The 22,235-nt window shown below is 53.0% G+C and overlaps 1 protein-coding gene across 2 annotated transcripts in view; it reads left to right on the plus strand.

The window, feature by feature from the left end:
• GRID1 (glutamate ionotropic receptor delta type subunit 1) overlaps nt 1–22,235 on the plus strand; it is a 660,264-nt gene that overhangs the window by 172,818 nt on the left and 465,211 nt on the right. For both annotated transcript variants that reach the window (XM_082424198.1, XM_082424199.1), the window contains exon 4: nt 19,861–20,066. In XM_082424198.1, the coding sequence (XP_082280324.1) occupies nt 19,861–20,066 (206 nt within the window). The remainder of the gene's footprint in view (nt 1–19,860; nt 20,067–22,235) is intronic.

Raw genomic sequence — 22,235 nt, forward strand, 5'->3', positions numbered from 1 at the left:
TCGGCAGCCAGCATCCATTTGGTTGTTTGGTGTCCATGCTGAACTGCTTGTGTAGATCTTGACCGTGGCCCTGATGTAGTGGATAATGAGAGAACCACCCCCCTCGCCCCACCCCCGGTTCTCATCCTCTCTGCTCCATTCAGGGGCCTCGCCTCTCAGATCAGTTTCTCTGTTTCTTGTTATTTCAGTCTCTCTCTTGATTCAGTTCCCTCCCATTCAATTCCCCCATCCCTACAGGGCAAGGAAACCCGGCTCCTTCCCCTGCCATCCTGCCTCTCCTCCAAGCTCACGTCTTCCCTCCGAGCAGGAGTCTTGAAAGTGTCATCAGTATTTACTGCCCCTACTGCCTCTTCTTCACTTCTGCCATGGTTGGTTTTATGTGTCACCTTGGCAGAGGCAATAGTACTCAGTTATTCAATCAAACACTAATCTAGGTGTTGCTTTGAAGGTATTTTGTAGATGGAGTTAACATCTGCAATCAGTTGACCTTAAATAAAGGAGATTAGCCTGGATAATCTGGGTGGGGCTCGTCCAATCAGTGGAAAAAGGCTTAAGACCAAAACTTTCCCCGAGGAAGAAGAAATTCTGCCTCCAAACGACAGCATCATCTGCCTGAGAGTTTCCAGCCTGCGATCTGCCCTACCTATTTCAGACTTGCCACCCCCCAACAATCGCAATCAGCTAGTTCCTTTATATCTGGCTAAGGTTTATCCCCACCTTTCCCCTTTGTGTGTCCACCTGCATATTGGCTAATTCCCTCAGCCTTGCTTCCTCCATACGGCAAGAAACATGGCAGCTCTCACCGCCTGAGCTGACATGATGTGCTTTGTCGCTAGAGGGCGTACCCCTCTTCTCCTAGTTCCAGCTTGAAAAAAGTCAGGGAGTAGCTCTGTTGGCCTGGCCTGGATCAGGTGCCGTCTCCTGAATCCAGTGTGTGGGGAACAGAGGACTCTGGAAGGCAGCCCCACGAGAACTGCAAGACTGGAGTAGGGTGAGGAGACATCCCCCGGAACAAGAGCAGGGCTGTTCCCAGAAGAAGAGGGCTGTGCTCGGCACACGCCAAGCTGGGTATCCACTGCCTCTTTTTGTCTTGCTTTCCTCCACGTCTTCATGACGGCGAGACCTTCCCTCTGCTTCCGTAGCATTTACATGTGCCTCTAATATAGTTCTTAATTTTGCCACTTGACCCAGCGTTTCCAAGTCTGGCTTCTGCCCCAGCCCACCAGCTGCTCCAGGGCACTGCTGATGCTTGTTCATCTCTGTGGACTCCTGAGCCAGCAGACTGCCTGGGGCATGGGATGCCAAGTGTATGTACATTTCTTTCCTTTTCCCCTGCTCATATATCATTTTTCTGGTTCCCACTTTCACACAGGTATTTTCACATCTGCTGCTATTGCTACTAATAAAAATATTGACTGTTTGCTAAGTTCACTCGAAGCACCTTACACTTGCTATCTCATGGAATCCTGGCATCCACTGTGCAGAGGAGGTTTTATTATTATCATCATATAGATGAGGAAATCGCTGCTTAGAAAGATTTGAAGTGACTTGCCCAAGGTCACATGGCTATGAGGGGCTGAGCTGAGTTGATTTCAAACCCAGAGCAGGCTTGTTCCAGACTTGGGCTCGCCCCGCTGCAACATGCTGCCCCTAAGTTTTACTTGGGCCATTAGTTAACATCTGGTAACTGCCTGCTATGTGCCAGGCACTGCTCTGGGCCCTGGGGACACAGTGGAAGATAAGACATGAGGACTGATCAATGAAGATGATCATTTCAGGAGATGAGGAGTATTATGAAGAAAAGGGTAGGGGATGTGGCAGAGACTCACAGGTAGGGATGGGGCCACCCGGCAGCTCAAGGAAGGTCCCTTTGAGGAGGTCACATTTGGATCTGTAACACAATGCATTGAAGGAGGCAGTAAGATAAAAACTGGGAAGAGCTTTCCAGCAGAGGGAAAAGTAGGTGTGAAATCCCTGAGGTGGCAGTGAACTTGGAGTGTTCAAAAAGGAGGACGAAGGCTGTGTGGCTGGAGGGTGGGAAGGAGAGGAGAGAAAGAAATTGGGTTGGAGATCAAGTCAGGGGCTGTGTCGTGTGGAGGCTCTTAGGTCCTGAGTGAGGAGTTGGGATTTTATGCTGAGCGTGCTGTGAGGCTGGTGGGGTTTTAAGCAGGGCAGAGACATGTCTGCGTCACGCTTAGAAAAATCACTGTCTCTGCCATGTGGTGGGCAGATTGCAGGAGGGTGAGGGTGGAGGCAGGGAGGCCAGGTAGGAGGCTGTCAGAATAGCCTCTGGTAGAGACGGTGGTGGCATGGACAGCAGTGGCAATGGCGGGGAGAGGTTGGGTTTAAAGTCTCTGGTGGATTGTAGGTGAAGAGTGAGGAAAAGGGAAGTCTCCAGGGAGACTCCCAGGCTTGGGGCCTGAGCACTGGAGGGATGGTGATGTCGTTTATTAGAAAGGGGAGCAGAGCTAATGGGTGACTGCGAATCAAGAGTTCCTTTTTGGGCGGGTTAAGTTTGAAATGCCTATTTCCGAGTGGATAAGTGAGTCTGGAAATCCTGGCAGAGTCCAGGGTGGTGATGTAATTCAGGTGTGGATGGTATTTGAAGCCCCAGGACTGGATGATATCACCTAGGGGAGAGAAGAGGCTGCTCGGGACTCTGGAGAGAATGGGGTGCTGACTCCCGAGTCCCAGCTAAATGGAGCTCCCCACCCCCATCCCCTGGCAGCTGCTCTCCCCCATGGCTGCAGAAACTGTGACAGTAACGCCATCATCTGAGATCCCCTCTCTCCCTTTCCTTCTGGGATCCTGTGCTGGTCCTGATCTCTGATTCTGCCTCATCGTAAAGGAGTTGGTAGTTCAGCACGTGCATGGTGACCTCTAAGTCCTGACCGCCTGGCTTCTAGGAGGAGCGTGAGTTCAGAGTGTGGACTGGACCAGACCCTGGTTGTCTGGGGGCTTGGTCCTACCCGTCGGCAGACTTGGTCACTCTTGAATGCTTTGAGCAATCCTCGTTCCCCGGATGTTTCTCTGCCTTCACCTCCTCCCCAGGCCTGCGATCTGTGCAGCGGATCCTCAGACCTTCCTTGAGGGGCACACGGTAGAGCCCCGCCTGAGATTCATGACTTCCCTCCGTCCGGCACTCTTCACCCCCCCGTCCCACAAGAGAGCCCTGAGGACCATCAGCCTGTCCCTCCCTTATGCTGATGCATGTAGTCAGAGGAAAAGGCAGGGGAGTGGGGATGAGGAGGGGGAGCTTCTGCCAGAGCTTTGATACTTCCACCTGCCTGGGAACCCGAGCCAGCCAACAGACAATTGGATCTCTCTTTTCTCCCAGTGACAGGGCTTGCGACGTACTGCCTGTCTTTCATTCCTGACGGAGTTTTATTGCTGCTCCAGGACGGTAGGGTTAATTCTAAATGATTTCTGGGGTGCTCATTTCCCTCTAAACTGGAAATCACTAGGATCGCGGAGAAGACTCCGACTCAGAATCGGAAACTGCATCTCCAGTTGCTTTTGTGAAGTTGGGGGAAAAGGCAGCTGTGGGCTATGAAAGAGCCCTTTTGGTGCCCGGGCAGAGGCTGTGTGGCTGCTGCTGTGGAGAATGGCAGGCCGGCCGCCCCCCCAGAGCCGTGGAGGTCGATATTGTGGGCACTGAGCCGCCGGCTGCAGGCTGGGGCAGCTCAGTCCCAGGGCCATGGTGGGGCGGTCCCCAGCCTTCAGTGCACTGGACAGCCCATGGTGCTGGCCTGGGAGGAGGGGGTACTGGGCAGAGTGTGGGTTTATTTTAACTGTTGGTTTTCCTGGAAGGCAAAGGGGGCTAACAATAATGAGGAGGTTCTGTGTGGCAGCCACGTCCCCATAAAGCAGAGAGGCTAAGGGCAGAGGCTTTGGAACGGTGGCTCTAGCACTTAGCATTCTTGAGTCTCAGTTTTACTATCTGTAAAATGGGGATGATGATAGACCTGCCTTCCTGGGGTTGCTGGGGTGGTAGATGAGATAGGGAGAGCACAGGGCTGGGCACAGGGCATAGTGCCGGGTGCACGGCCAGGATGTCCCCCACGGTTGCTGCTCCTGGGGAATGCGTGGTGGGCAGAGGCATGTGCTCCAGGCCAGCCGGCAATGGCAGCGCCCTGCCAGCCCCTCCTCTCCAGTTGCATGACCCAGCTCCAGTGCGGGCTTCTGCTTCAACCAGGAGGCTCTTCTTGGACATGGACTTCCTCCCCTGGACAGAGAATTGCCTTTCATTAGTTAATTCACACATTTTCCCCATGACGCTTTATTGAGCTGCCATGCTTGGAGGACAGGATGTGCAACGGTGAATCAGATACTCAGAATCCCTGGCCACTGGCCAGAGACACCTGCTGCTGCTGGGATGGGACCCCTGGGATATTATGGCTGGCCCAGAGTCAGGCAGGAGTCAGGGGGCCTCCTGGAGACCGCGGCACGGAATATGGTCCTAGGGGCTCGATGTTCTGTTGTTTTACTGCTCTGGGGGCAGCAGCGTCGGGTGGAGTCAGGTCTGACTGGGTCAGCCCCTATTACTTGAGTGACTGAAGCTCTCTGGGCTCCGGCTTTCTCATCTGTAAGCCAGGAATACTAATACTGCCTTCACAGGCTTGCTGTGAGGAGGTCATGAATTGGAAGTGTGTGGGGCTAGCACACAGAAGGGGCTCCGTGACTGGTCTTTGCTCCCCTCGTCCCCAACCCAATGCTCCTGGCAGGGAGGACGTTTGCCCTTGGAGGAGGAGCAGGGGTGGCCTTGGCCCTGGCAGCCACGTTTCTGTCACTTGGCCTGCCCCACTGACACTGATCAAACTGTTAGCCCAGTTGTCCCCATCCTCCTCGGAGCCCTGGAGCAGCCCTGGCATTTCCAGGACCTTCCAGAGGCTGGTGGTGGAAGGTGCCACGGTCCAGGCCTCGCTTGTGGTGGGTGCGGGCAGGGGTGGGCCTGTGATGGATCAGCCTGAGGATGGTATTTTGGAAGGAAAGTTCAAATTATATTTCAGGATAGTACCCTGCCTCCCCTGGCTCCCCACCCTGAATCCCATTTGTAATCTGGCCCAAGAGGTTCTGGCAGGAGTTAACTAGCTTGTGACAGATGGGCCGGCAGTTCTATTAGGCCTGCAGAGCCTGGCTCTCAACTAGTATAGGTGCGGGTTTAATTTGGGGGTTTAGCAGGGCTGCACGGGGCCACAGAAGCCCTTGGCCACCTGTGTTTGCTCCCAGAATGGCCGGGCTGCCTGGATCAGGGCATCCAGGCATCTCACCTGGACTTGCAGAGCTCCTCGTCTCTGTGGACAACCGACCCCATTATGACTGATCTCTGCCGTCGTCTTGCTTTTATTACCAAAGTGAGGTGCCCTCCAGGCGGTGTGGGGAGGCTGCAGCACAGAAGCCTTCTGGGGGAGTCAGCTCCCAGGCCTGGGGGAGGGTGGGGGGAGGCCAGGGTGAGCAGATTGTACGGTTCTGGTCTCCTTCCCGGGCGTGGCTGTGGTTTCTGAGCGTCTGTGTGATGTTAAGGGAAATGAAACGCTGGTGTGTGTGTAAGACAGTGAGGGAGCATTGTGTGTGTCAGTGTGAGTGTGTACGTGACTTGAGTGGCGCTGTGTGAGTGTGTTAGTGCGGGTGTGAGTGTGCGTGTGAGTGGCTAAGCATGGGCGCAGGTGTGCGTGTGTGAGAGTGGGGGAGTGTGAATGTGCGCAGCATTGTAAGCCCTGGTGTGCTAGTAAGTGTTCAACACCCGGCTCTCCAGGGAAACAGAAAGCCCTGCTTTATAGCTTTGCTGGTTTCTGGGGTGTAAATACTCCTAGGGTGACTGATTTTGAGCGTCATGATATCACTGAATGTGGAGCTGGGAGGGGATGATGCACCATTAAGTGGTATTTCAGATACAACAGACATTAACAGCTCCATGAACACAGATAAGAGTAAAATGTAGCAAAATAATTAGGAAGTGATGAGCTTTGTGTATTTGTCAATTTTGTTTGTAATGTAATTTGTTTAATTATACGTTTATATAATTTAATTTATAGTGGCTGTGTTTGATAACTGGCTTGCAGAATTCCTGAAAATTTAACCACGGCCTCTCGTGAGATGGGACAGGCTGGTTCCAGCACGCTGCTGTGTGAGTGAGTGTGTGTGTGGGTGAACGTGAGGGTGAGGGTGCAGGTGAGTGTGTGTGAGCGAGTGTGTGTGAAGGTGTGAGTACGAATGTATGAGTGTGAGAATGTGGGCATGGATGTGAGTGTGTGAGCACAAGTGTGCGTGAACATGTAAGTGTATGAGTGTGAACATGTAAGTGTATGCGAGTGAGTAGGTGTGTGTGCACAAAAATCAATGAGTTGTAAAGGACAAAATCTGGGGGAGGCTCTAGCCCAGCGACCTGGAACAGCAGCCCAGGAACTAGGAGGAAAGAGGCGCAGAACTGGGGGTGAGTGAGACTCTCAGGACAGCAGAGCCAGGGCGGACCCATCCCCATCAGCATCCCGGAGCAGAGGTGAAGGAGGAGAGGTGCTTCTGCGCTCCCAGCGTAGGCCTGGGGCTGAGTGGCTGAGGCCACTCAGGACTGAGCCCCCGTCCCCCATCCCCCTCCTATATTTCTCTTCTTGGTTCCCCGTCCACCAGCCTGGCAAGCATAACCCGGCGTCCCTCATGTTTAATTCCTCCCTCACCTTCTTTCTCTGAGCCGAAGGCCCTCCTCTCCACCTCAGTGCTCCTGCCCGTGTTTGTGCCTGGGCCATGGCCTTGAGATTTTGATGGCCTATGGCCCTTTGCCCTCCAGGTCACGCCCCTTCTTACAGAACTGCCAAACGGATTTTTCAAAATCAGACCCTTTCTTCCACCCCACGGTGTGTCTGTGCTGCCCTCTGTGGTCTGCCCAGACCTGGACTCCAGCCTCATTTACACGACGCCCCTGGGACCCCCACTCTGCTGCACCAAAGAGGGTCCTGGCAGTGCCATCAGTCCATCCACTGCCTCTGGACTCCAGCTCAGTCTGACGCCCAGCTCCACCACTTCCCCACCACTCCTGAGCAGAGGAGTCCTGCCGTCCTTCCACCTGGCACTGCCCACACTTCCCTCTGGGGCTGGCGTAGAGAGTCGTTCCTGGCACTGGTGTTTACGCACCTCTCTCTCCACTGCGAGGTCTTCGCGGGCAGTGATCCTCCCCAGCCTGGCCCCCATCTGACACCGGGAGGTGTGAGGCTCCGTGCATGGTGCCTGTGTGCGGGCAGAGCCCGGTCCTTCTGCAGAGGCGGCATTTGGAGGCCCCCCGAGAGGGGCGGTGGCATCTGTGAGCCCCTTGCTGCGCTTCACTCCTGTCTCTGGTTGGCACTGCCTCTTCAAAGGCAAGTTCCAGAGGAAACAAATTAAATCCGAGTAAATATCAGAGAGTAATTATGTAAATTAAATGCATAAGTAGAAGAACATTTGTCATGAGGTCAGCAGAGAGCTGTGAAGACAGAGGTTTCCTGTGGCAGGGCTGGGGAGGAGCAGAAGGGGCGGGGTGGCGCTGGAGGTGGCATGGAGATGGCAGTGTCACTGGTGAGGCAGGCCCATCGTTCCAAGCCCTCCCCACACTTGGACTGTGGCCCAGGTGCTTGCATCCATCATCCCGCTCGCTCCCTACAATGGCCCTACTGCCTAGGAGGCATCACTCTGCCCGTTTTACAGAGGTGGCAACTGAGGCTCTTTGACTCTCTCCTACCCGGGAGCCAGAGCTCTGCTTTGGAAAGGCCCCCCCCAGGAGTTGGGCAGCAGCTGCTCAGGCCTCCTGGCTCCGGCCATGGGGGACACTCAGGCGCACATTGGGGCTCCAGGCTGCCTCCAGAGCAACTGAATTTGCTGCCCCTCGGTCCCTCGGTGGGACTGTGGCCACAGCCCTGGTCTCAGCTGACCCAAAGACCACTCTGATGCTCTTCCTTCTCCTGCTTTCTGGTCAGTCCCAAGAATGCCACTGTGGCCATCCTCCTCAGGGGCACATCAAGCCCTGTGTCCCTCATGGCCAAATAGAGCCATCAGCAAGTCCCCCAGGTGGGCTGCTGGGTTCCACGAGGCCCTTGATCCTGATGTTCTCTTGGTCTGGAGTACACTTCCCTCTCTTGTCTACTTAGAAAAGGCCACTTTGACCTCCAGCCACTTTGGCTCCAGCTCCTGGGCTGAGCTCTCTGAAGGTTTCCCGGAGATCTTTCCTCACTTGACACTGCCTGGGGAAACAGACTGCTTCCCAGGTACTTCTCGTGGGTCCTAGCACATCTTCAAGCATTGCTTGCGTGTCTGTTTCCATTGAGCTCCTTGTCTGATCCGTCTCTCAAGCCTCCACAATGGTTACGGCACAGTGGGCACCAGACGCTTGCAGAAAGCCTGAGTCGGGGGCCAGTCCCATACCCTTGGCACTGGGAGGTGGGAGGCTGCTGCGGTCCTGGGGCAGCAAGGATTGGGGTCAGCAGGCGGCATCCCTGGGCACCCCCCAGGGCAGGTCTGAAGATGTGGAACCTGGCCCAGGGTTGCTTCCAAGTCAGCCCAGTCGAGCTGCCGTTTCTGGGAGCGTGGGCTTTTCCCTACAGCGATAATTTACGGAATTAATGAAGATGCTGCATTTCACTGTGTAATGTCAGTTATTAAAACTGATTGCAAATTAACAGCTGGTAATAGCATGCGTCACATTTCCATCTTCTTGCCATTCCTAAAAGCTAGACTCCAGCATTCGACCAGCATGCTGCGTGGTCTCTCTGGAGCCCTGTGTGCTTGAGATGACCACTCTGTAGGCCTGGGCAGGGGTCTGGGGGAAACCCTGGCCACCATCAGCAAGTCCCATGCCTTGATGTGACACAGACCAGAGCCTCTGACAGTATATGGCTCTGGGGTTGAATCAGCTCTGTTCTGAGCCAGGGGCTAATCTGTGAAATAGGCGTGATCTGGCCATTCCCTAGGGGTGTGTGAGGCTCAGATGAAGTGTGTGTGACAGGCCCCTGGCTCAGCATGTGCACGCGGTGGGGGGCTCTGACCTGCCTCCTTCCCATCCCTACCCAGGTGCCTTTGGCTGATTGGCGAATGTGGGTAAAGAGCTCTGACTCCAGCATCAGAGCTCTGGATTTGAACCCTAGTCCTGCCTCTAAAGGGCTGGATGACTTTGGGCCAGACATCAGGGTGTCATGGGGACTAAATAAGACAGTATGTGCAAAATGCTTAGCATGGTGCTGGCACCACACCAGGCCTTAATATGCAAGTGCAGTGAGCATGATTCCATCTTCCTCACCACATGGCATCGTTCCCGCCATGCCACGGAGGGAGGGCATTTGTCTGTGGCATTATCAAAAAGCAAAGTCATCATCTCTGGGGCCCCTTGGAAATTCAAACATGGTTGTTTTGGGTAAACACTTGGAAATTACTTTTCTAGATTTGCTTCAGGATCTTACTTAAATTAGAAAGAAGTCCAGAAAAACATCCAGAAATTTCTCAACGCATGATTGTGGGTTGTTCCTCTTGCTGGCTGTGTGGTGTTGATGGAGGGACTCAACTTCTCTGGCTTCAGTTTTCTCATCTGTGAAATGGGAAGGTTGTCCCTTCCTCACAGGCTGTGGAGAAGGAGAGAATAAAGGAAGCATCTAAGGATCCAGCAGCTCCAGGAGAGGGAGTTCTGGCTCTGGGCCCGCTTGCTGGGCATCAAGGACCAAAAGGCGCGGGGTGGCCTCATGGGGCCGGTGGTCAGTCTCCTTAAGGACCTCGTGCTCAGCCTCCTCTGGGCATGTCGAGTATGTCCAGTGGGGTCTTGCTTCTTTTCTGAGGGGCCTGTTGGTGCAAGCCTGTTGAGAAATGCCATTCTGATGCCTCATCCTGAAAAGATGGCAACCAAAACTGCAGGACTTTAAGCCAATCCTATAAATCTTGGAGGAAGAATTGCTAAAATCAATACCAAATACCTAGTAAGTGAAAGGTGACAGGAACATCAAACTTTATTTGTGAAAATTCTAAGAATCATTAGTGTATTATGGATTCTTTAAAAATATGAGCTCTCTCAGTTGATGGAAGGGAATTGCAAATCAAAGGGACTATTTATTGCAGTGGGAATAAGGGACCTGCCAGATTAAAAAAAAATACTGAAGGAGCCAGAGATTTGAAACATGAAAGACAGTAGCAGATCAGCACTGCAGAATTTTATCTAAATACTGGAACCCAACTCGGAACAGAAGTTGGTGAAGAATTCTTTTATAAACCTATTTTCATCATAACATGTGTAAAATGCAAATTTTGATCATTATGTAAATTAGTTACTTGGTGCAATTTACTTAATTCAAAGCACTTAATGCAGCGTGATATGTTTTTTCCAAAGTGCCAGGGTAGACGTTTATTTTAAATTGTTTTTAATCTTGATCTGCCAGCCTGATTATTTAAAATGTTTTTCCCTTGGGTTTGCTTTTTAAATGGAAAGGAACAGAATCTGGGGAGAAGTGAGCATGTTATGATCATGCTATGCCCTCCTTTGCCAGGGCTTCAGGCGGTGGGTGTGAGTAGGGCTCACGCATGGACTCCTGTGTCTGAAATGACACATGTGTGTGCATACACCATGTAAATGTGCTCACAAGGAATTACCCAGACAACCCTTTCTCCTATACAGAATCTGCTCATGTATAGTTTCGTGGCTTGTTCTGAGACCTGTTTGAACAGAGGCTCCTGGATATTATTGGCCCCTATTATGGGCAGAAATTTGGTCTCTTTCTCAGAGAGTTTTCAATGACAGACCTTCCCCTCAGCCACTTTACAACTTTGGAATTTCCATTATCACAGAAGTGAGAGCCGACCTTTTTAGTCTTCTGTTGTGTCATCCGATTATCAGGATGGCACCTCCCTTCTTGATGAGCCTCTAGGACAAGAGAGATGATTTGTTCATTTGGGAACCTTTTGGGGGGTGTTTCCAGGGCTGGTGAGAAGGTTGGAAGGGAGCTGACAGCCACTGAACATCTATTTTGCACTCTGCTGGCAGTAACATATGCCACTCAGTGAAGGATCATAGTGCTCCTAGGAGGAAGGTGGAATTAGCTCTGTTTGCAGAAGAAATGGGCTCAGAGAAATGGCTGCCCAAGGTCACTGGGCTAGTGAAGGGTGGGATTCGAACCCATGCCTGTGCTTATTCTGTGACCCCCGGGGGAGGGGGCGGGGAGTGTGGCCAATGGGGCTACTTCTGTGTGCCCCTCCCTGAGCTGCATCCCAGGTCACCATGCAGAGGATGTTCTATTGTTACTTAGGTATGACAAGGCCAGTAGATCAGGAGACAACTTCCATTGAAAAGATAGTTTGTGACAATTCCCAGGTGGAGGGGGCACACCATGCCTTGGGTGGCCACTGGGGGAAGCACCAGGGTTGATCAGGAAGCAGAGGGCGAAGGGAAACTATGGGCAAGAGCCCTTCAAGTGATTTCTGCAAGAAAGAATGGGTGAGGTGGGGTAAGCAGGCTTAGGAGTGGCTGGTTTGAATAATTTTGGCAGGCTGTGGGGCACAGGGGTGTCCCGAGTTGTCTGGTACCTGGTCCTGGGGTGATTGGAGCGGGTGGATAGTGGCTCAATGTGTGCGAGTCCCGTAGAGGAGGTGGTTGAGGGTGCAGGCCCTGGATTGGTTGGTTTGCATATGAACAAGGTGCTCTGGGGTAAGTTGTTTACTATCTCTGGGAATTGATTATCCCTCTGAGGGACAGTCCTCTAGGGTCAGCAGAGCTCCAGATGCCCTCAGAATACCAAAAGTATTGATAAAAGACATGATTACTACAGAGAGCAGGGTTTTGGCGGGGGTGGGGGTTGGAGTTTGGGATGGGAGGTCACTCTGGAGGACTCCCAGGGCCAGCTGAGCAGCTGAGATTGTGACCAGGAGAGGGAGGCTGAGAACCTTGCCAAGAAACATAGAACAGTGGCACTGTGCCGCCGAAGAAGGTGGGACAGCCCCTGAGGGTCTTCCTGCTCACCTGAAGCCAGCCCCTGCCTGGGCCCTGGGGGGGCATTTGCTCTGGGGGACCTTGTCATCTCATGACAGGGAGAGGCCTGCATCCTGCTTTACTGAGAGCCGGCTGGATGCGCCGCATCTGTGCATTTCTGCTCCTCTCTTTGCTGAACTCCCATGGGCCTGCTTTGTGACCACCTCGCTCCCATAGAGATGCCCTTTATCCCACCAACATGGATTGATAATGCATCCAAGAAATGTAGTCTGCAGATGGAACCCACGCTGGCACATGGGAGGTGCTCAGTGAGTGGCAGGGCGAAGCCACTCTTTGCTCTGGGCTCAGTCTGACGTGCAGGACTGAGAGCTCCTTGAGGACTGGGCTGTGAAGTTTTCAAATTCTGCTGTTCCCAGAGCAGTGCTCAGGAAATATTTGAGGAAGAGGGAGGGAGAAGGGAGGGAGGGAATGCACAGCTGGGCAGCTGCGTTCTAGGAGGTGAGGCACCAAATGGATTCTGAGCAGAGGGAAGGGGTATCACTTTTGATTGGCAGCAGGCAGGTCTTTGTGATCTCTTTTCTTGGAAACGGTGGCTGCTTCCTCCCCTGCAGACCCAGCCTCCGTCACACCCCAGTTCTGGAGCTGTTCCATGAATGACAAGCATGGTGGCATTTTGAGTTGGTGCTGTGGAGGGGAGTGAGCAATTAAGGAGGAGAGGACCCTGGGCAGAGGTCTTGGAAGTGAACTCGAATTTGGGTAAACTCTAGCTGGGAAGAAATTCGAACCATGTATTTGGGGGCCAGATAAGAAAGGAGTTTAAAAAAAAAAAGTCAGTAGAATGAAAGTTGCGTCTCAGCTTTTGGAAAATTTGCCAGTAATCCCCAAACACTTCTAACTTTGAACTTCTGGGTGTGAGGTGGCAGCCTTCATACATATACATATATATTACAGATGGTAAAATATTCTTTACAAGTACTCTCAGTGCTTGGACATTTCTTGGAAATTGAAGATAGTATGGGAAGCAATTTGAAATGTGTTCTTTCATTTCAGTTACTTTTTAGAAAGTATTTTAAACACCCATGACTATATGATTCTTTTTTCAGAAGGAGTAGTGGGATAGTTACAGCTTTCTTGCTTAGTAGGGCTGTGCCTCCATCAGATACAGGGCAATTGTGTGGTTGCTGAAATCACCCTGGGCTTCAGGCTGGATCTTGCTTTGATTCAGTTTGATTCCGCTGACTTTGACTGTCTTTGACTCTGTGCTAGTCACTGAGCCTTGGGCTTGGACAAAGAAATGAGAAAGACCTAGTTTCTGCTTCTCAGGTCCTTGAGCTATGAAACTTCAGGGAGGCATGAATTCTGACTTGAGGATCTGAGATGGCCTGGGGGGAGGTATGATTTCAGTTGAGTCTGATGGAAAGGTAGGGCTCCGTAAATTTCAAACTGGGAGCATCTAGGCTGAGAGTATGAGTGCGTGTGTGTGTGTATGTGTGTGTGTGTGTGTGTGGTGTGGTGGTGTGTGGGGTGTGTGTATAGGGGGGTGTCCAGGGAAAGGCAAAGAGCTTTTTTTACTGGGGTTTGGGTGCATGGTTTCTGGTGGTGGTGGTGGAAGAAGGTGATGGTGATACAAAAGCAAAAATAAAAAAAGCTGTTAAAACCAGAGAGTCTCTTATGTATCAGACTAAGATGCATGGAGTTGATTTATATACAATAATAAAGTCTCTGGAAGGCTTATTGTTTGTTTGTGATTGATGGATTCTTTTGCGAATATTAATTTCTTGGCAACTTTAAAAGAAATGTGTTATTCATGGAAGGTTTTAGAGGAGGGCTATATCATGAGCAGATATGAACTCTGAAAACATCCTGGCGGAGGAAGGCATTGGCTGGGAGGACCCCGGGGTCAGGGGGACCTCGTAGGAGACTGTGGCAGAAGTCCCAAGAAGGAGATGATGGTGCCTGAACCTGGGCAGGGATCATGGAAATGGGCTCATGATGGGATGTTTAGGAGAAGTGGAGAGCCCTTGGCCAGCCTGGGTGTCTGGTGTTGATGTTCTCCAAGCCTGGCTGATGGGTGATGCCAGAGGGAAGCCCAGAAATGTGGGGCTGTGAGCAGGAGTGCATGAGGGGAGGGATCAGGAAAGAGGCAGGAGCAGAAGGGGCACATGTATGTGTCTGGAAGCCCGGGGGGGGGAGAAAGGACTTCAAGGATGAGCGGTCACAGGCTGGGTGCTCCGGAGAACCCATGGAAAATGAAGAGAGAGGAGGGTCTCCATTTGTTGATGGCTTTGGCAAGAGCTTCAGAGCAGCATGGTGTGCGTGGCAGTGGGCAGAGAGGTGAGTGCTGGGAAGTGCCAGAGGGTGCCTGGGCCCAGCATTCGGAAGCTGGTCTGTGGAGGGGAGGAGGAATGGGGCAGAGGAGGCCCAGGGCTCGGGCACTGGGGATGCATGTGCTCACCCCCTCCACTGCTGGTGGTGGGGCCCCAGCTTCCTTCCCTGGCAGCCCCACAGTTCCAGTCCTCCCTCTTCCTGGTCCCCGTTGTGGGGTGAGCAAGGCCCTTCTTCATTTGGTATCCCAGATGCCTCATTCTGGAACTTTCCACGTGCTGTTTCTTCGGTCAGGAGTGGTCTTCCCCGGGCGGTTTCCAGGGCTGGCTCCTTCTCACCGATGCTCTTCACAGGGGCCTCTGCCACCCCGACCCTCTGCAGTTTCCTGCAACCCAGTCTCTACTTTCTTCAGCGCTCACACCACTGTTAGAAATTATCTATTGTTTATTTGTTTCCAGTCTCTTCTCCAGCCCCTGAAATGGAAGTCCCGTGCTAGTGGGAATACCGTGGGCTCGTTCATTCTTGTTCCCCAGCCCCTAGGAGAGGGACCAACACAGAGAAAGTTCTCAGTGAATATTGGAGGGAAGGAGGGATGAATGAATGTCAACAGGACTACTCTGGTATTGCAAAGACTTCTGATGACCAGGTCCTTTGAGAGCCCAGAGGGTGGGCCAAGGCAGCTGAGGCCCGTCCTGGGGTGTCGTCACATCAGATTCCTCGCAGGAATGCACTTGCCCTGTTCCCTGAACTGCTTCCTTTCTCTGGGGAGCAGGGCGTCTCTCCTGGGAGCCTCTCCCTGTCATCCCTGTGGGTGGCTGATGCCCTTGTTCATGGTTCGTGCCCCCCACATCCTCCCCGCTGCCACCTTGGAGAGCTGTGGGCCGTTTGCCTTCTCCTGCCCTTTCTGGGCTGCGGCTGATGTGACGCCCACTGTGGCCCCCTCGTCTCCCTCCTCTAGTGGAGGTGGGTCTGCTTGGGGGGAGCTGCACCAGCAAAGGTGGACTGGGCCGGCCAGTCTGCACAGAGAGCTCCCAGTGGAAGGGCCTGGGCCAAGGTCCAGAACTCTGTAGGGGGCCAAAGGGCTCCTGGGATGCCCACACTGCTACCCCGAGAGCAGCCCCATCTCTGTCTTTAGTCTAACTTCTTGGAGAATTCTCCCTTTCTGGGGAGTAGCAGTGGACAGCTGGCTTTCTTAGGGGATGAGGGTAGGGTGGTGTTACACACTCAGTCTCAGTCTTGAGGGAGGAAAGGATTTTCGTTGGAGAAGTGGACTTCCTTGGCCCCATTCCTGGGGAACGGCAGGAGGGTGGCAAAGTTAGCTTGTGCTCTTGACTGTTATTCTGCCCCCCCAGCTCTCCTCAAGGGCAACTGAATAAGACCTTCAGAGGCTGAGGGCTGACCTTTTCAGCCAAGTGGGAGCAGGCGGCTGTAGCCGGGGCCGTGGTCCCTCAGGAGCACTGCCTTCAGCCTGCGTCACTTGTTCCAGGTGTGAGGAGCCAGCCACTGGCAGGGAGCTTAAACTCTCGCCGATGGCTCAGTTCCATCAGGGGCTGCCCGAACAGAAGGCAGAAACGCAGCAGCTGCGCATGCGCAGGAGCTCTGAGGGCTTGTGTTCCCTGTGTGTGCATGTCCTCGTGCGTCCTTGTGGGTCCCGAGACAGTTGCCACCCCCCATGGCACCTCCTATTCCCTGAGGAAGTGAAACAGTCCTATGGCTTGAGATGGATTTAGGTAGGGGGACCTCAAGGAAGAGACTGAAGGGGACTTCTTCCCCAGCCTGTGAGGACCGGCTGTGCTGGTGTGATGCATGAGGTTCCTGGACCCCTACCAGACTGGTGGACCCATGGGCACACGCACAGAGCCACCCTGAAGCTCTCTTTGCGCATGTGCTCACGTAAAGCATGGCTCTGCAGACGTGCCAGTCTCTGCCACTTTAAATACTTGTAATGGCCTTGAAAGGCGCCAGAAGTGGAGTGGGAACTGGTAGATGGTGGGTCTCAGAGCGCTGCCTTTATCCCTGTCCCATCGGCTGTGCTCAGATCTGGGTCAGAGCCAAGGCCACGGGCAGTGAGGACATTGGTGTCCAGGCGAAGGGATAGCGCTGCAGAAGCTACCAGTGTCCTCACCCCAGGACTGGCTCGCACTCGGCCCCATGTGGGGAAGCTGTGTGTGTGGGTGACTTTTTAAGATACAGGCCTTGCTCTTTCAGTGAACTTTTCCTAAGGCATATTAGATATAATGCATCTGATGAACTTGGTTTATCAGTTAGTTATTGCTGAGAAACAAACCATCCCCAAAATTAGTGGCATAGAACAACAGTCATTTGTGTGTGTGTGTGTGAGTCTATCGATCAACTAGGCAGTTCTGCTCTGGGCTCACTGGTGTATCTGAATTCAGCTGGCATGTAGCCGGGGGTGGCTGCCCGGTCCGCCTGATTCTTCTCCACGTGTCTGCATCCTTCTGGAGGCTAGTCCAAGGCTGTTCTCATGGTGGTGGCAGGGTCCAGGAGTGGAAACAGAAATGCACACTTACTCAAAACTCGGCTTATACCAAGTCACAATGGTCTCATGGGTCAAAGCAGGTCATGTGGTTGAACCTGGAGTAGGAGCCGGAATGGTCTTCAAAGTGACAGGGCAAGAGGCATGGTAATAGGGAGGCCTGAATGCAGCTCATCTCCCACATTTGGGACCATCATTTACACTGCACAGGTTAAAAGACAGTTTCTCAGGCAGACCCTGTACTGGAACTTTCTGTGATGATCCATCATATATGATCTATATTTGTGCTATTTAGTATGGTTGCCACCAGCCAGATGCGACCATTGAGTACTTAAAATGTGGCTGTGTGACTGAGGAACTAAGCGTGTGATTTTATTTAATTTTAAGGAAATTAAGTTTGAATTTGAATAGCTACAGGTGGCTAGTGACAGCCCAGATTGAGGGGAAGCCATCATGGGCCACTTGGGTGCAAGCTGTTGCATGCCCGGCACAGGAGCGCACTGCTGATTTAGGCATATGGGTGTCTGCTCGGTGCTGAGATGTTCTCAAGCTTGCCCTTGGCAGGCGTGAGTTATGCTGTGGTCAGGAGAGGGAGGGGCCGGTGTTGACACCAGCCCTGACTTTTCCTAGTTGGGGGTCCCCTCCCCCTGCTATACTTCTGCTCCTTGAGCCATCTCTGCCCATTTGCCTGCCATTCCCTCTGGTAGGTGAAGAAGCTCTGAAGAACCTCTTCAAATTTTTCTTTCAAGAGGCTTTAAGGCTACAGATCTCTAGGGGCCCAAGCAGGCTGATGCGGACTGCATGGCCTCTCTGGGGATCCAAGGGGTGTTGACAACCCGGGGCCTGTGTGTTGGGAGCCCCTGGTGCCAGGGCAGGTGTAAGGCACTGTGTGGTCTTCCATTGGTCACCTTTGGGGGAGCCCTGGGGCTTGGTGCAGAGGGCCCATCCTGCTTCCTGGCACCTTTTCCTGTCTGGATCAGTGGGCAGAGCAACGCTGAGACCTCTGTGCTTTGTCAGGCAGGCAGCTCTGGGTGCATGTTTGTGCTTCAGGGGCCAGGCTGCCGATAGACCAAGCTGGCTGAGGTCATGGCTGGACTTGAACACATGGACTTGAATATCAGTCTCACATTTGCGATCTCTGGAAGGGACCCAAGGGTCCTCATTTGGGCACTGCTGTGCCCTCGGATGGACCATTAGGATGTAGGCTCTCTGTGCCTCCCAGGTGCAGGCCCCTGAGATGCAAGCAGGTGGTACCTTCAAGAACTGTGGTTCCTCACAGTCCTATGAAAATGGTAGTCAGGAACTTTCATCCCCAGTTTACAGATGAAAACACTGAGGCACAAAGTGGATGGAACTCTACTAAGGAACTGTACTAAGTTCTAAGTGTCTGAGTCTACAACAGGTACTCAGACCCTATTCTAGGGCTTCCCCCCATCGTGGGAACAGAGGGACTCTGTGCACATTCCCCCCAGCACCCCAGTTATGACTGCCATGGTACTCTGGTCTCCCTGGCACCGTGCTTGCTTTTCCATGGCTGCTCTTGTCGTATCCAGCTGGGACCAGACTTACTGGTGAGCCAACCTCCCAGCAAGATGGGCAGTGAAGGAACCACTGTAGCAGCTTGCATGCTGCCTGGTACGTGTAGAATTCATGAAATTTGTGGAATGGGCATGAAGTGAAAGTTTGGAAGAGGAACTGGTTGGGAAAAACAATTGGGTTGAATTAACACTGTATCCTTTGAATTTGATTTTGGGTGACTGGATGGGCCAGGGCATGCCCGGGCAGCCCACGGACATCCCAGACACTGAGGGAGTACTACGAGTGTGATGTGGACTGGCCCAGTGTCCTTTGGAGGGGGTGGCTCAGGTGTGGGGCCTGCCTTTGGGAGCTGGAACACAGATATGGACCAGATGAAGGAAACATTCCAGACTTGAAAAAGTGGCCTATGCATTGAGACTCTGGGCTGCAAGTGACAGAAATCCAGCTCAAGCTGGCTTAGGCAGGAAAGGGTATTCTTTGGCTCATGAAACTGAAAGATCCAGGAGAAACAGGCTTCATAGGTGGACCCAGAGGCTTAAATGACATCATCGGGACTGTGCCCCACTCTTGGACCTGCTTGCTGGCTCCATTCTTGAGCAGATCTCCTTTAAGAGAAGCCAGATGGCTCATGCAGGGCTGCCGCTGAGAGATTTGGGCCCTAGTTAAAAAAAAATATTCAGCAGCCCCGGCCATCACAAGAGTAGGTTTGCACTAATATTTTATGTAGCTGGGCCCCAAGCTCCTTATGGGCTCCTGCTTCCTGGTAATTTATTCCAGCTTTCCATGCTCCCCTCCTGCCCTGGGCTTGTATCCTGATCCCTTGGTTGATCACAGGGGAAATAGCAGACCTCTCTCCCGGGTGCTCCACCAAAGTGTCAGGACGGTGCTCAGTCTAGGACCATCCTGGACCACCTGCTCACCCCTGAACCAGTCAGGATGCAGAGTTCTCGTTGGACTTGGGGTGAGATCACCCCAGCTGGAAAGAGAGTGGAGGAGGAGAGCTCATCCAGGAAAATCAAGTCCCTGGAACAAGACAGAGTCCCAAGCCTCAGGGAGGCTGTGAGGGTGCAAGCTGTTCAGTTACAGGATTGGGGCAGGGACTGAGTCTGGGCCTGCTCTGACCAGGGCAGTCAGGGGCCTTAGCTCACCACTGAGGGTCAAGGAGTCATAGCCCTGGGGAGCAGAGCCAGGTGGAGGGAACAGGGTTCCAGGGTTAGGGACCACCACCACATGTAGCAACCAGGACAGAACTGCCAGAACCTTCACGCCCATTGGGTGAAAGCAATAGGGAGAGAAAAGGAGCTTATCATGCAGGACACTTGTGGCCACAGGACCTGTTGGATGGCAGGAAGTGCTTCCTATGGTGGGAGAAACTTACCCAGGGGCTGGATGCTGCTGAGGGACATTGGGACTAAATACATGTCTTCCATCCTTTGTTCATTGGACCATGGAGGCAGACTTGAATCCTTGCTCAAGGCCCATATGGGAGGGGGTAGCATTGGAGTTAGACGCCCTCCAAGGTCCCTTCCCGCTTAAAGATGTTTCTCTCTCCCTCGTCTTCTCCACTGCTCAGATATCCGTGGGCTCCAAAGCTTTCTGGACCAGGCCTCGCGGCTGGGCCTTGATGTCTCTTTACAAAAGGTGGACAAGAACGTCAGCCACGTGTTCACCAGCCTCTTCACCACGATGAAGACAGAGGAGCTGAACCGCTACCGGGACACACTGCGCCGCGCCATCCTGCTGCTGAGCCCGCTGGGGGCACACTCCTTCATCAACGAGGTAGGTGGTGGGGCCTGGGGCGCAGGAGCGCTGCCCAGGGCTCCCTGGGGGTGGCTCAGGTGGGCTGCAGGCACTGTCTGCTCGGGCATGGCTGAAACGGACGTGGGGATCCCTGGGTGCTGGGCCCACAGCACATACCACGAAGGAGGAGACCCCAGCACAACTTGACTCCTGACTGGTCCCCGACAGGTGACCCAACGCCTGCCCAGATGCTGAGAGGCTGGGGGCGGCTAGTGGGAAACCTGGTTATTAGTCACTGCCAGGGAATTTTGCAGCAAAATTTAGGCCGTTGTTGTTTTTTTCCTTTTAATTTTCCTCTCTTGGTTGACAGGTGTAAGCCTCTAGGGATAAAGTAAATTTCCAGCTCTCGGCAGAGGTGGGCAGCTCTGCTTTGGGATGTGTTAACACCCGGAGCAGGTGTCGTTTGCATGTCACCAAATGATACTTGGTGTACGTGCTTATTTTTTTGGTGCCTGGGATAATCAATGATTTTTTTCTAAACAACTTTATTAGGGGTCAGACCCACCAGTTTAACAAAGAATCCATGAATTTGGGAACAGAAAACTAGAAGTACTATATGAGCTGATGATGGGTGCGCCCTGGTGGTCTAATGGCAAAGAGGTGACAACCTGGAGTTGGCAGGTCCCTCTCCGGCCTGGGTAGGTTTTGGGGGACAGGCTGCGGGTGTGGTGTGCCTGGCAGCAGCGGTGGACGGAAGGAGTCAGGGGGTGGCTGAATGCTCCCAGCGGTTCTCTTTCCAGCCCCGGGCACTTTGTTGGCCCTCTCTGATTGAATGTAAAATGAAGTGAAAGGCAGAATTGTACTAACTCCATTTGATGTCCTTTGCTTGCTTATTTTGCTTTCTTCTCTAATTAATTATTACTCGAAATGCTACCTCATGCATCAGCAGCCAGCACGAAGCCCACTGCTGGAGAACTTAAAATTTGGGAACGCTTAATTTGGTGCAGTTGGCCAGCAGCCCTGCCGTTCTGGACTAATCAGGCCCCGGATCACGCTGGTGGTCAGCCCGGCTGTGAGGTCCGGGCGATGCTCGGCATTTTCACCAGAACACATTTCTCTGTATGAAGTCATTCAGGCCAGTAATGGGCAGGCTAGGATTAGCAGCACTAATGTGTCCAAGGCTTTCTCAGAATGTTCCCAGCAGTGTCCGTGCCAGTGTCTGCTCCCAGGAAAGCTTTTCTCCTTGCTAAAAGGCCGGTGGAGTCTGCTCTGGGGCTGGTGTCTGCTAAGTGTCGCCAGGCTCCTCCCCTCCCCTCTCCTCGCCAATCCCTCGCCTCCTCTCCTTGCTTCCTTTCCTCCCGGCTACTGCTCTGCTGAACGTTGGTTTTGGATGTAAGCAACTTTGGGGTCGAGTCTAGCTCCCCCACTTACTCTGTGTGTGACCTTGGGTCATTTGCCTCACCTCTGTAACCTCAGTGTCTTCATCTGAAAGTAGGGATGGAGGCGGTGATGGACACATAGCTTCTCGAGAAGCATCTGTGCTTGTTCACTGTTCACATTCATCATTTCCCTTCCAGATGAATTCAGCTCTTGCCCTGTTTCTAGGCCCTGCAAGGATTTAACACATAACCAAGACTGGCCTAAAGGTATTATTTCCAAGTGGTTAATTATGCAAATTCCTGCAGTGTTGGATACACTTGGCTTGGCTTTGGCCGGTTGCCTTCTTGATCTCCCAGACCGTGTTTGCAAAGCCTTTGCTTTGCTGGGTGCTGCGGAGCTGGGGTTGCCCCTGGAGTGGCTGCTCTTTTTTTTGGCTGCACCTCGCAGTGTAACCTCTTAGTTCCCCGACCAGGGATCAAACCCGGGCCCCTGGCAGTGGAATCGCGGAGTCTTAACCACTGGACCGCCAGGGAAGTCCCCTGGAGTGGCTGCTCTTAATGTCGGGCAAGAATGACAAGCCCCTGGGAGGGGTGGCCAGAGATTGTAGGGGAGGACAGCACCTGGGCTTCATTGCTTCCAGCTCCGGCTGCTCGGAGTCTTGGTTTCTGGTCCCACGTGCCTGCTATCAGGAGGAGGAAGGGTACCATCATTTCCTGGGTGCCCGCCATGGGCCTGGCCCTCTGTGTGCCTTCTCTAATCCTAACACTTTGAAAATGAGGCAACTGGAGCTGAAGAAGTTAAATGCCTTGCTTAAGGTCATGCAGGCAG

Source organism: Balaenoptera physalus (genome assembly GCF_965194825.1).
Source record: "Balaenoptera physalus genome assembly, chromosome: 14".
Classification (NCBI taxonomy): Eukaryota; Metazoa; Chordata; class Mammalia; order Artiodactyla; family Balaenopteridae; genus Balaenoptera; species Balaenoptera physalus.